At 38.1% G+C, this 14,529-nt stretch overlaps 2 protein-coding genes across 2 annotated transcripts; both read right to left on the bottom strand.

The window, feature by feature from the left end:
* Nucleotides 1–698: 698 nt before the first annotated feature.
* Nucleotides 699–9,444, bottom strand: LOC100889812. The gene is made up of 3 exons (XM_003731026.3): nt 8,598–9,444; nt 1,523–2,400; nt 699–1,030 (listed from the first exon to the last, which is right to left on the bottom strand). The coding sequence occupies exons 2-3, from the start codon at nt 2,398–2,400 to the stop codon at nt 730–732; spliced, it is 1,179 nt and encodes a 392-aa protein (XP_003731074.2). The 5' UTR covers nt 8,598–9,444; the 3' UTR covers nt 699–729.
* A 1,237-nt stretch (nt 9,445–10,681) lies between these two features.
* LOC577402 (retinol dehydrogenase 16-like) lies at nt 10,682–13,916 on the bottom strand. The gene is made up of 5 exons (XM_777633.5): nt 13,813–13,916; nt 12,683–12,909; nt 12,202–12,460; nt 11,711–11,880; nt 10,682–10,933 (listed from the first exon to the last, which is right to left on the bottom strand). The coding sequence occupies exons 1-5, from the start codon at nt 13,848–13,850 to the stop codon at nt 10,746–10,748; spliced, it is 882 nt and encodes a 293-aa protein (XP_782726.5). The 5' UTR covers nt 13,851–13,916; the 3' UTR covers nt 10,682–10,745.
* Between the last annotated feature and the right edge of the window lie 613 nt (nt 13,917–14,529).

Here is a 14,529-nt window from a genome sequence, read left to right as displayed (position 1 = left end):
TTACACTGAATGTTCAAGATTACAAATAAATGACATGTGCCAAACAATTTTGGAAGAAAATGTATAATGGCTGAGTAATGAGCATAGAAAGACAAGGAAATCAAGGTAGTACTAGCCCCGACACCATGTGTGTTGTCCCATATATAGCTTTCTATGTGAGTGCTTGTTACTTTACCAAGACTCGGTCAAATTTATTATGATTTTGATGACTCCAGAACCTTGCAGTGCACACCAATACTTAATTGCTACATGATCAACTGTTTCTGATCCTTTCCACACCTTTTCTTTCACAATGCAATCGCATTACCAGTACTAAAGTTTATCTTTAAACTGATTGAATCTTTGTGCAGCATAAAACGTATGACCATTCGGTACAATTGTCTGAAAATCAAGACTATTACTTTTGGGCTCTATAGCCCTAAAGTCGATTTGACAACCAATAGTCATTATTTTCCCACATTTTCAAGCCCCATCTTTTTTTAGGGAAGTTCTAAATAAGTATTATCTTTCAAATGCAGTTGGAATTTAACTTTTTCATTTTTTTGGCCTGCAAATGGGATATAGTACCTTTAATATAGTACCTTTAATCACCTTTAATGGTGTAAGCTTAAAAAAGAATACTCATACTCTAAGCTGGTAGTTTCTGATTTATTCCATATTCTTGACAATGATTCCATCATGAAATCATTTCTCAAACATTTTTTTCTGACCGGGCTAATCATTAATCCTTTAAAGATCCGATTCCATAAGCCTGGTTGGAGATGCAGACCTTGAGTAGGTACGGTAGTTTCTTAAAACCTGATCATATGATGGTGGGATGGGGTTGGGTGAGGAACCACGATGATCCCCCTCTATCACAATAGGTACTCTGTGTACCCCATGGTCCCCATCAGTGTGTGCCCCACGGTCTCCTTCTAGCTGGATAGGTACGTTGTGTACCCTATGATGAGTTTGTGTCTTCGGGTGGGCAGGTGTTGATGTATCAAGGGGCTCTCTCATCAGATGCGTCATTTCTCCTCCCCCAGATTTGCTTTAAAAGAAAAGAAATAAATAGAAAAGAGATATACCCATTATAAACTGTTTTCGCGGACTAAAGATTATCATAGGAATAATAACTGTATAGGCCACTGGCTACGATGATGATAATGACTTCAATTAAGTTCATTTGAATGACCAACCAAGGACAAGAAGAAGGGGGAAAAAAAGGAATTATACATGAGGTATGCCAAATGTTTTAATTTTGCGAACTAACCATAAATTATCAAGCTATTAATTTTGTTCAAATTTCAAATCAACGATAGTGAAAACAAAGTTCTGGAAGTGATTTTCTAGATTTAGTCAGAAATTTAAAAAATTCCATTTGGCACGTTCCCCTTCTTCCCTTTGTATTTCTTGATATTCGACTTTCTTCCGTTGTGATTACAGTTATTCATTGGTAAAGATGCAAGACAAATAGTAGACAAAATGACCCAAATGATTGACATCACATTACAATTTTATGAAATGTATGAATATTACTTACTTCATGACCATTTCACGCAGTGCCTCTTCAAGTTTGGCAAAGTCATCTTGAAGGTCGCTCCGCTCAGTTGTATCTGGTGACGACGCGACTTGGTTATGACCGTTATGATCGAAGTGGTGATCGTCTGCCGTCTGCATAGCCATAGTATAGTCGGAGAGGTCATTGACCTCTACAGGACGATAACCTTCTGGTGTTATCCATTGTGGGGTTGATCTAGGTCGTCCTGACGACAAGTTCGGCATGGAAGGGGTGTGTTCATTAGCAGTCACATATGTCCTGTATGTAGTATCTGATGGTTGATCACCCATACGACTTTGATAGCCACCGACTAACTCTTGATGTTTATCATGCATCTTAGACTTTGCACGTGGAGATGATCTCTTCATCTCAGGCGATCGTTCTGACACCTCAGCCATCTCATACTTCCCACCAGCTTTGAACTGCGCTTTGTATTCTTTATATCTCGTTGAAGTCCGAAAGCAACACTTACACAGCATGTAAAACAGTCCCACAATAAGTACTACAGCCCCCAAGACAAGCATTGCAATGCCCACACTCCAGACGATTTGAGAAACGCTTTTTAAGATAACTATGATAACCAATCCCGCTACTGCCAAGAATAAGCCCAAGAAGATGAAGACGACAGCAGTAATGATCTGACATTGCTTCCCTCGAGGTACCAAGACGAGGTTGACGTCGGGTCGAACGCTCCATCGTTTCTTCGTCTTATCTCGCCGATGTCTTTGATCACCATTCTTCTTACGATAGATGACCGCGTTGTCTTGGTTTCCATCATGACGATTAACCTCGTTGCGTCGAGAACTATCATGTTCACTATCCTTCCATCGCCATTGGTCTGTCCTTACGTTATCAGCCATCTACAGACAGAGAAGGATCGGAGGAGAGATACATAGATATAGAGAGAGCGAGAAAGAGTGGGGATGGAGAGAAAGAGAGAGAGAGAGAGAGATGGAGAGAGAGAGAGAGAGAGAGAGAGAGAGAGAGAGAGAGCGAGAAAGAGTGGGGATGGAGAGAGGGAGAGGAAGCGAGAGGGGGATCAAGACAGAGTATAGATTGGAAAATTATAGATAGATGGAGAGACGGGAAAAAAAATGAAAAGAGAAATATTTTAGTACACGTAAAATCTCAACAATGTAGGATAAGCTCCCAGATAGTACTTCATGAAGTTATTCATCTTATCTTGTAAATATGTGATTCTCATGTTTTGTTTTAATAAAATATACAAGGGAAAAGAAAGGGGAAAAGTTATTCATTTTCAGTCTACGAAATCATAATATCTCTGTAAAAACTTAAGCTATTTCTCTTTTTCAAGACTGGAGATTTATTGTATCAGACAAATTCATTTTTAAAATGACATGATATACGAGCAAAATGAAAAGACCAGGGGGGTGTTTCACAAAGATCCTAAGTTGAACTTATCTCTAAGTTGGACTTAAAAGTTATGGAAAGCCATTAGCATCCTTGAAAATATTTTGTAAAAGTTATTTTAAAAGGCACAAAATGTTGATTCAAATCATTCATATTTTCTATTATCATGGGAGATTTCATGTTCTTGATGTGGAATTTATGGAAAGTCTAAAATACTTGATTTTTGGTTTTTTAATATATTTTATTTTAAGGCTACAAATGGCTCTCCATAACTTTTAAGTTCAACTTAGAGTTAAGTTCGACTTAGAATCTTTGTGAAACACCCCCCTGTACTTGCACGTTGTGCATTTTTACTCTCCCCTTTGGGAAACAAAAGCTCTATTAGTAATAATAAATGATAACTGATGCTATGTTTCTAAGAACTTTACGTTGTGATTATCATTACCCCGGTCATTGGATTCAATTGCTAGTGCACGCGCTCCACTCCCTTAGGAGTATTCACTGAAACCAATATATGCATAGTGTCACCGGGACTTCATATTCCAGACTCGCACTTCTTCGCACTACGTGTCCTTAATATCACCCAATGGCGGCAAGAAAAATATAGCTATTGTTAGCAGGCGACAAGTGAAACCTCAGCCCAAGGGAAAATATTGGCTGACTAGCTTCTATGGCATGTGTGACAGACAGAGTGCGAGAAGTCACTTCTTTTGTGTTCAAATTCAACAGAAACTGTCTCTATATGTTCACGTGCATATACTCCATATTGTGTCAAAACGTAGTGGTGTAAAACACTTTTCAGATCCCCTATTCGAACATCCCAATTTTAGGAAATGACATATATGCCAATATTACAAAATACGTAGAGAGAGAGAGAGAGAGAGAGATAGAGAGAATGTGAAAATAAGGATATAGGTCTGCCCCTGTCGGTGATTTGCAAGCCCTCAAAAACTTGTCTCAAATTTTAGCAGCAAGATGAGTTTATGAATACTATGTGCACGATTTCAGATCAAAAGACTATGTGGTTCTCTCTTTGCGAGTGAAAGAAATTGAAGCCCACATTTCGTTCACAACAAAATGTAATGGAGGTGAATAAAACACTGCCAGTTGCGAAATTCAAATTTGAAAAGAAAAAAGAATGTAATTACGCTAATAATTAATATCTTGCCACCATACTTTTAGGAAAGATTTCTAATTTTCTATGATGATTTTATAAACAACATTTTAGGCGCTTTTACAAGTTTTTGATATTTTCACCTTGCAAGTCCTTGCTGTATTGACACCGTGTAGCATGTGGGCCTACGTTTAGAATTTTGTTTAAAGGTACTATGTCCCATTTGCAGGCCAAAAAAATGAAAAAGTTAAATTCCAACTGCATTTGAAAGATAATACTAATTTAGAACTTCCCTAAAAAAGGTGGGGCTTGAAAATGTCTTCAAGTGGAAAAATAACGACTATTAGTTGTCAAATCGACTTTAGGGCTATAGAGCCCAAAAGTAATAGTCTTGATTTTCAGACAATTGTACCGAATGGTCATACGTTTTATGCTGCGCAAAGATTCAATCCGTTTAATCTTGGCCATCACAAGAAATGGGTTATTGATGTAGACTAATGCTCATGTACCCTTTACAACTCTTTTCATGTATGTTATTACCAAAGAAGAAAAAAAGCCAGCCAGTCACTCAATAGTGTCTGACAGTGAAGTCTAGCAAGTAAACGGGTTTCCTTGCATAATTTGAATATGAGGACACTGCTAACGTTTAAATTTCACAGATAGGACATACACTGCCGCTCATAAAGGTGGAATATTTTAGTTTTATCCCAATTCATGAAATTATTTTAAAAATTATTTAAAAATAATAGATCTAGATAATAGTATACATTCTCAGATGTTATTGAATAATAATTTGTCAATGTGTGTTTTGCGGGACTTCTAAAGCATGTGTATGCTCCTATGCTTATTAACTAGAGGACCAACGCCCTCAAGGCATAAATGACAATAATGAGGATTAATGCCCCACAAAAGGGCACTAATATATCACATCGACACGGTTTTGATCCTGGGGCCTCACAGTTACGAGGCCATTGTTTTGTCACTGAACCATGACTGTACGTAGCGGGGGCTAAGGTAGGGGGCAGTTTCCATAAATAAAATAAAAAAACAGAAAATGCAATAAATTTTCAATAATTAATTGCATTTTACCCCGGTCCCCAACATAAAAAAAATCCTCTGGACGGCCATGCATTATTGTTCAAGGCATGGGCACACAAAAGATTTGTTTATGTTGGGAACCGGGGTAAAATGCAATAAATTATTGAAAATTTATTGCATTTTCTGTTTTTTTTTAATTTATGGAAACTCCCCCTTACCCTAGCCCCCGCTGCGTACAGTCATGGTTCAGTGACAAAGCAATGGCCTCGTAACTGAGAGGCCCCAGGATCAAAACCGTGTCGATGTGCTATATAAGTGCCCTTTTGTGGGGCATTAATCCTCATTACTGTCATGTATGACTTAAGGGCATAGGTCCCCTAGTTGATAAGCATGATAGCATACACATGATCTAGCAGTCACCCAAAACACACATTGGCAAATTATTCTTCAATAAAATCTCAGAATGTATACTATTATCTAGATCTATTACTTTTAAATAATTGTTTTAATAATTCCATAAATTGGGATAAAACAAAACTATTCCACCTTTATGAGCGACAGTGTACATGACATTTTCATAATTCCTGCAAAGTTCTACAGAATTTGAGGTTGGCTGCAAAAGGGACATAGTACCTTTAACGGATTGTACAAAAAAGGAGATATTAGGTAAAGAGTATTCCTTAATCTGAAAATACTTAGAATGCATACGATCATGCATTAGTGTATTTGTCACTTTTTTATCCGCTCCCACTCAGGCATCCCACCCTGGATATTGCAGTAGCACCCTTTCCCGACAGTCATTTTAAAGATAAAGTTAGGTTTTGGTCATGCCATTGCATTTTGCAAGAAAAGGTGTGCAATGGATCAGAAAAGGCTGATCATGTAGCATGTAAGTATTGGTGTGTACTGCAAGGTTTTTGAGTCATCAAAATTACAATAAATTTGGCCCAGTCTTGGTAAAGTAACAAGCACTGTAAACAGAAAGAAGTATATGGGACTAAACAAATGGTGTCGGGCCTACTTACCTTGATTTCCTTAACTTGCTATGCTCATTACTCAGCCAGTTTACATTTTATACCAAAATTGTTTGGCAAATGACATTTACTTGTAATCCTGAACATTCAGTGTACGCTTCGTTTGATTCTGTGAGAATTCATTTTCCTTTAAAAAAAAACAGAACTCAAGTTTATCTGTAAATCACCCACAGCTCTCAATTCATAACCATATTCCTGTATTTGCATTGCTACCTTCCTCAGGTAGACTACACACGAATGCTTGCTGCATATGTAAACACACCCACGAAAGAACAAAAGCATTCCGCTTCGGTAGAAAATTGTAAAACTTTAGTTTGGAAAGACACTTTTTCAGCATAGTCAATCAAGCAAGTCGGCGACATTGCTTTGTATAGTGGTACGAGTATAATTTTGTGTAATTTAAAGATGAACGATCGTTTTGTTGTATAACCATTAACCTACTATAAATAGGGTATTATCACGCTATCTATTTGTCATTGGGCTGGTAATACTACATCCAATTTTAAACATCTATGAGTCATTATTTTACCACCAATCATTGCAAAATATTTGTATCTCTTGTAATACTACCATCATAAAAAGATGTTATAAATGGTGTACCGTTGAAGTGTAGCGGATATAATACTTATTTTAAACTAATATTAAGAGGAAGTGCTTATCAAACCAAGTTTACTAGTGTTAGATTAACAACATTACTTGCTGGAAACAGTAAACAAAACACATAAAGAAAACAGATACGAAGGCCTACATCTTCATAAAGGAAATGACTGGGGCATCTTTATTTCTGTATACTATGAGGGCACAGCATCAGATGGAGAAAAAAATGGAGAAATGGCACAAAGATTTTTGGAAAGGGGCATTTTTATTGGAAAAGTATGGGGAGGAGGTACAATCCCTTCCCACAAATCCCTATATTTGCCGCTGCAAGTTCAAAAAATTATGTAGGCGGTGGGTGGCTACAAGGATACCCGCTAACTACTAAAACAAAAGGGAGATGAGGAGAACCTGAGAGAGAGAGAGAGAGGGAGATAGGGAGAGAGAGAGAGAGAGAACGAGAGAGAAAGAGGGAGAGAGAGCATGGTGGCTCAATGGTTAGAGAGAACGAGAGAGAAAGAGGGAGAGAGAGCATGGTGGCTCAATGGTTAGAGCGTCCGCCTCATGAACGGGAGGTCGTGGGTTCGGTCCCCGGCCGAGTCATACCAAAGACTTATAACAATGGGACCTTCTGCCTTCTAGCTAGGCGCTCAGCATATTAGAATGGAGAAGGGTAATAGTAACATGTTATGCAGGGCCCGCTGGGAGAGCAGTTTCACAACTGAAGTGGCTACCCTGGGTAAATAAAACGTTATTATTATTATTATTATTATTAGAGAGAGAGAGGGGAGGCTTTGAAAATATTACCTCTCTCTCATTCCCGTCCACGCAATGCACTATAGATCGCTTTGCTCTCTCGCATGTACTGATCATTGACATACCAATGCCCTCAAAGACACAGAGACCATGGCCATGAAACTTGTTATCAATAACAAGTGTCCCCTTTCTTTTACAAATTTGCTCTCTGTTTGCTCTCAGCAAATCAAATGCAATGATTTCAGTGGCTTATAACCTTATTGTAACTTGTCATCGATAATAAGTAACAACAACAGTGACAAGCTACTGAAAGAACTGCCTTTGTTTGGCTGAGAGCGAACTCGTCATTGAGTTTTGACACTCGCCATATTGATATTAAGATCTGAGAATGTGGAATCCGACTGAAAAAGCACCATATAGTAATGCAGCCTATTATATTTGGGTTAGTCCCCTATGCCAGACAACACACCATGATATCCTTGTTGCTGAAAAGGCTTTCGACGAGTACTAGCATAATATAGACGTAGACATACATGTGTAGTTCAGTAGTCCATTTAGAACTTCGCTGCTTCTTCCCCTCACAAAGAATAATCTATATTTGCATTGTTCTCTTGTAGACGATGATAATCTATACGTAACCTGTCGAAACTTCGTGCGACAGAGAATGCTTATATATGCATAACCCAATATACACAAAACATGTGCATTACAATTATCTATACTAGTATATACCTCAGTCACATCAACGAAACCGACGCCAGACCGACACCGGACCGAACCAAAGATTACATTCCCTTTTACATTACCCCGAATGGCCTAAAAATCGGTCGGGTTGGCGGTGTGACTGAGAAAGCCCTTCAATGACAGTCTATCGAGACGATTGCATTCCTTATGATTATCCCAAAATTCAAAGGGCCTATTGATAAAAACAATGATAATGATATTGTATTTAAAACATACAGGTTGGAATGAAGCTGATGTGTAAGAAGGTTACAACAACCTAAAGGTGTTCAGCATGTATACATTCACTTACTGAGATACAATTTACATTGCGCATATCGCCATTACACAAAGTAATTTTATAATTGATAAAGACTGAAAGCAAAAAAAGTTCCGAGTGAACTGCTTAAATGAACATCATAATACTTACATTAATTCACCGTATTTAGTAGCTGCGAAATCCCAATGGGCATAGTATTGATGTCTCTACATTACTTGTGAAGACATTATTGTGACCATGAGTTTAGCGATTGGGAGTCTATGCTCAGGAATATCCGAAATGCATCGTCAGAAGAATAGTGACACAACGTGTTTGTAGTATGGGATCTATCAGACAGAGTAGATGTTACACTGAGATAGTCATGAACAACAAAAACCGCAAACATACAAAGCTAAGATATAGTTTATATAGTCATGCACGTTTTATTATAGTTGTGCTCCATGCACACGTATAGTGAACGTTAGAATAAAAACACCCAGCTGCACTCCAGCGAGCCATTGAATATTATGTGCTTTATTCACCCCTTTCTCTCTTTTTTTCTCTCTCTCTCTTTCTTTCTCTTTCTCCGGCCTTCTCTTCGTCTTTCACGTTTCATTCGTTCTCTTTCTCGCTCTCTGTCGCCTGCTGAATAGAACTTACTCTTGCACAAAGTTATAACAAACCAATGAAAAGGCGCGGCGACGGTAACAAAGGATCCGAGAAGCGGCATTCCTTCACAAGCCCCCAAACCCAAGGTTGGCTTATTCATACCATTCGCTTCATGTCCATACCATCTTTCGACTATGATAAGAATATTATATGTATAGATAAGAAGCCATGGGCTTTAAATCCTATCCGAGGGACTTGGTGATGGTGTAGTATTACACACTTCGGTACTCAGGAGCACCTGACTACAAGACCATATTTTGCATGCTCGGATTAGCCTCACTCGGTTAAGTTTCGTCGTCCATATGACATCATCACGTTTCTTAGCACAGGAGGCAGACTGAGATGCTGTCCATACGACGCAGAAGACCCAACTATAATGTTATTGATTTTTTTTGTATATGGCATATAGACGCACCTAAATTAAACCCTGGGAGCATATTTGTTCACGTTTCAGTGTGACTTAAATGAATAGAAACAAATGATTTGAGGTAGGGTCCATGGTTGATTGAAACTGGACCCGTTTCACAAAGCCTATTTTCAATGACAAATAATAAACATCAGTGACAAATCTGCTGATAACCAATCAGAAGCAAGGATTTCAGTAGCTTATAACAAAAACTGTCATTCGTCACTCATGACAAGTTTTGTGAAACGCCCCCTGATTGAGATTTCAGTCGATGGGCCAGGCTCAAGTTTACCGAGTGGGTGGCAATGGGTTCCGCTTGATTACAAAGTTTGTCTGAGAAGAATATAAAGCGAGGAAAAAATTTAAGATGGACGTTGATACATGTCTTTGTTTTTTCCCTTGAGTAAAGTTATTTTTGTTTGATGAACAAAGTCAAATCTACCTAACGATGATGCATGGTGCTTAACAACCTAGACACTCACATGCTCTTACCCTTCATACATGTTATTATATTAATCAACAGAGCCATTCTCTACAAATATACTTCCAACAAAAATTCTCATATAAGAGTGAAGTATGGATCAGTTGGATACAGAAGTTGCTGAAATGAGATACTTGCGAGTTAGTAGGCTAACTGAAGATAATTGTGGCTAATGCTACGTGAAAAAACACTTGAAAAACTTTAAGCGTCTTTAAAAATTTGTAAAATTACCATACATTGTTAAAACATGTTACCATCATTATAGTATGAATTAATTAAAATACATGTACTGAACTTATAACATCATGTTGAATATAAGTGTTGAATAATAAGATAACAAGATAATAATCGACCTTTAAGAGAAAGTTTAATATACATCAATCTTACTTTAAAAAAAAACTATAACTATAGAAAATTCCTCCCTTTGTTTGTTAATACTATGAATGATATAAACATACTATAAATGTTTCAAACAGACATGAAGATAATGGATGGTGTTCAATTATCGAATCCCAAAATACCAACGGAGACCTTTTCTCAATCGTCCTCTTTCTACAATAATAAGAACGCAAATACTTGTGGTATTTAAAGATATCCGTTTTCTGTCTTAAAACTGCATGTCTTTACTACTTACATGTACAATATCTGTCTAGAGTGTGTTTTCCTTCGCTACGTTTGATATTCAAATCATCAAATGTATAGTTAGTTGCCCGTATCTTATCAAATTAATAATAGTTTCTTAAGGAAGAGTAATTGATGACTACTAAAGCAATGCATCGACAATCCATACAGGCATATAAGACAACGGTATCCATAGCAACTTAGCATCCCAGCCAACACTGTATCTGGTTTGTGGCCATCGGGCAAAGAGGGCGTGCTCCATGGCATGAGTGACCAGTGTGATGTCTTGTGATGCGAGGAAGTTCATGCGCTTGTGATTCTTTTCAATAGCTGTTAACAGATCAAGAAAATGAGATAAAACATTTTTTTGAGATTATTGCATTTGATCATATTCATCTATAAGCCACTGATGCTATTTACCTTGGGATTATGATTTTATAGAGGTCAAAATAATCGCAATGGTATTGATATGACGATAAGCGGACCAGACTTGATGGTCATTGTATCATTCTTTTCATTTAGCAGAGCTGCAATAATCTAGTCTTACTTCAACTTGTTTGAATCAATTTACAACATAATATAGTGGCGTATATAGATGCAGAGACCCTCTCCCAATCAATGACCTAGTTGGATACAACTGCACATGGGCAGATAAAGGTCATTTGTACCAAAATTATAAACCCATCGAGATGAACACTGGAATCGTGCTCATGAAAGTTATGTAAATATTAATCATGTAGGCAACGACGGCACATTTTCTGATACTCAGGTGGAAATATTCTTCTCAAGAGAGCAAACAAAAGGTATTCATGAAGCGCCTCCATCCTTTGGCAGTGATTATTCTAAAATGTACAAAACGGGTCGTATCCATGATTACACGATCTGTGGATATTCGGGGGTCATTCGTACCAATAATAACTTCGAACTGGTCTATTATCAATGACTTGTTCGTGATGTGGTATATGGCGATTAAAAAAACCCACAAATACACCACAACAGCTTTTTCAAAATATTTTCACCCTCTGACCGCATGAAACCTCGAACCTGTCAATACAATACTATTTCTCTTAAGTGCTAAGAAAGGTTTTCCAGATTTATCTTAATTACTTTTATGCATCAATGTTTCAGGAAACTCTTCTTTCTCCTCATCCGTCAACCTTTTCCAGGCGCCCTCTACCGTTTGAGCAATGAAATCCTCTGATGTGATGTTGGTGGCAAAAAACCCAGGCTCGATTATACTGACATGATACTGGTATCCAAAGACTTTGCGTTGCCTCCTATAAATGAATGAAAAAGGCAAACTTAAACAACATGAATAAAAAGTACACAGCGTTATAGTACAAACGGTTGCCAAGACCTTTTTTCACTCATGCGGTCATATTCTTATTAATTATAACATCAATTTAAATTAAGTGATAATAGTTATCCAATCAACAATCTGGTCATTAAAAAAGCTTGTGTGAATGAGAAGAAAAGAGAAAAAGAGAGAGAAAGGGAGAGGGAGAGAGAGAGAGAGAGAGAGAGAGAGGGGAGAGATAGAGAGAGGAAGAATGAGAGAGAGGAAGAGAGAGAGAGAGAGAGAAGGTAGTCGTCATTACCGAATCACATCTGAAAAAGCTTCCAAAGCATACTTGGACTCAGAGTATCCTCCTGATACTACGGCTAAGCGGCCTGCACAGCTGGTAACGTTCACCAGTCGACCGCTGCTTTTCTTCAGAAGCGGTAAAAACGTCAGCGTGACGTCAACAGCGCCGAATAGGTTGACTGCCATAATTTTCTCATAATTGTCTCGTCTGCTCCACTCGGGGTAACCAGGAGTACCCGCTATTCCAGCGTTGTTCACCACACCCCATAGAGCTAGTAGGTAAAGAAAGATAAAACAGTTCTTATATAATTATATTTTGTTCCGAAATAATGTACGTCTTAAACCCATTAAAATCAAAAGAAAAATCAATCCAAAGCAGAAGAGGTGAAACGTTTCCTTAATGCGCCCTTTTTTGCTTTAGATAGATATAACTTTGAAAACGTAATTGGTTTCTGACTGTTATAAAACTAAGCCTGAAACTTTGATGATCATACCTTTCTGATGTGGAATGATGTTTTTTACTCGTTCATATACATCGATGATGCTTTCATGTTTAGTCACATCCAGCAGCAATGTCGTGACCCGATCGGATGTAGTCTGTTCAAGGTCAATGCGACCTTTGTCTGTCAAACACGCGGCTATCACGTGAACACCCTTGGTATCAAGTTGCTTAGTGAGCTCCTTACCGAAGCCTGTATCACATCCAGTAATAAATACATACCTGGTGGTTGAGAAGAAAAAGAAAAAGTAGATTAGGACAAAACAAAGTGCATGTAGTCATACTGACAATAGTGGGTTTAATGCCAAGCATCCACCTTCATACAGAGGCCCGGCGGAAAGTGGCGACTCTTCCGGCATCCTACAAGGCTATCACGTGAACACCCTTGGTATAAAGTTGGTTAGTGAGCTCATTACCAAAGCCTGTATCACATTTAATACATACCTGGTGGTTGAGAAGAAAAAGAGAAAAGTAGATTAGAACAAAACAAAATGCATGGCTTTTTTAGTCTATCGACAACCCGGGTCTAATGACTAGCCTCCACACTCATCCAGGGCCCGGATCCAGGGACGGCGGAAAGTGGCAGCCTACAAGACCGACAGGCGACAGCCCTAGTGATCGACGGCACCCACTACCGAGATTTAATTTATTTGTCTATTTTGTACAGAGTAAATAATCCTATAGGCTCCTCTCAGACGATTTAACTTAAAGACGAAGAAGAACATTATACATGTAGCCTTTGCGACCGACCCCAAAATCTTGTCATGTATACGGTCGGCTTTTTATTTTTTATTTTTTTAACCGTTTTTTAGAGAGAAAAAAATATTAAAGCATTCAAAATTGAGAAATATCAACCCAAAAGGGAGAGAAAAAAAAGGAAGAAAATTTTTTTTCCGACCGACCGACCCATGTTTTGGCACCAAAAGGGCAATACAACATTTTATTAGGCCATAATGGCGTGAACATTGAACTTCCATAATTCACATTACTATAATGTATTTCAGGTGAACATGGTGATAACATAAACAGTTAAAGTGAGACTTAGAGCTGATCGCAGAAACTCTCACTAAATCCTAATATGCTGTCAGTCACTAAATCACAAAAGTCCGAGTGGGACATACTTACTTGTCTTTTGTGATGTCCTTTATATAGGGTTTTCTCATACGGTTCTCAATGATTTTCCAGATCAATAGACCCACTCCTATCACCAAAGCAACCAAACAAATATCCATGTTGACCTGAAAAATAATGGAACAGAACGTAGCAGATCCTTTTTACAAGTCGAAATACCTTATTTCAAACCTAATCGTAGACAAATAAATTATTATACATCAAGAGTAAATGCAGACGCATTGATTATAGTGGGAGCTGTTAGGGCTAAATAGGGGTTGTTTGGTGCAGATTCTTCTAAAAGCACTAAAATTTGGCTCAGAGGTAGATTATACCATACTATTACGATTTCTGCCGGACGCCAAGAAGGGCACCCTCTGGGTATGCCATATTGGGCAAATCCAAAATGGCCGCCATCTGAGTTAAAGGTCAAGCGTATAGTTCCAAAAGAAAAAGCGCTTGTATGATAATAATTGATATACTTATGGGGTTTTGGGGGTCAGAGAATCTGATTATGATATTCTTTCATCGATTTGAGATCTCCTCGAGTCATACTGGTAATATTGGTCAAATCCAAAATGGCCGCCATCTGATAGTTACAGGTCAATAGTAGTTCCAAAAGGAAAAGAGCTAAAATGATAACAGTTTATGTAGGCCTATTTATGGAGTTTTCGGGGTCAGAGAATCTGGACATCATGTTCTTTTACCAATTTGAGGTTTACTTGGGGCTGT

The sequence above is a fragment of the Strongylocentrotus purpuratus genome, unplaced genomic scaffold (assembly GCF_000002235.5).
Source record: "Strongylocentrotus purpuratus isolate Spur 01 unplaced genomic scaffold, Spur_5.0 spur5_scaffold_14, whole genome shotgun sequence".
In the NCBI taxonomy this organism is placed as follows: Eukaryota; Metazoa; Echinodermata; class Echinoidea; order Camarodonta; family Strongylocentrotidae; genus Strongylocentrotus; species Strongylocentrotus purpuratus.
This window is presented reverse-complemented; position numbering and strand designations above follow the sequence as displayed.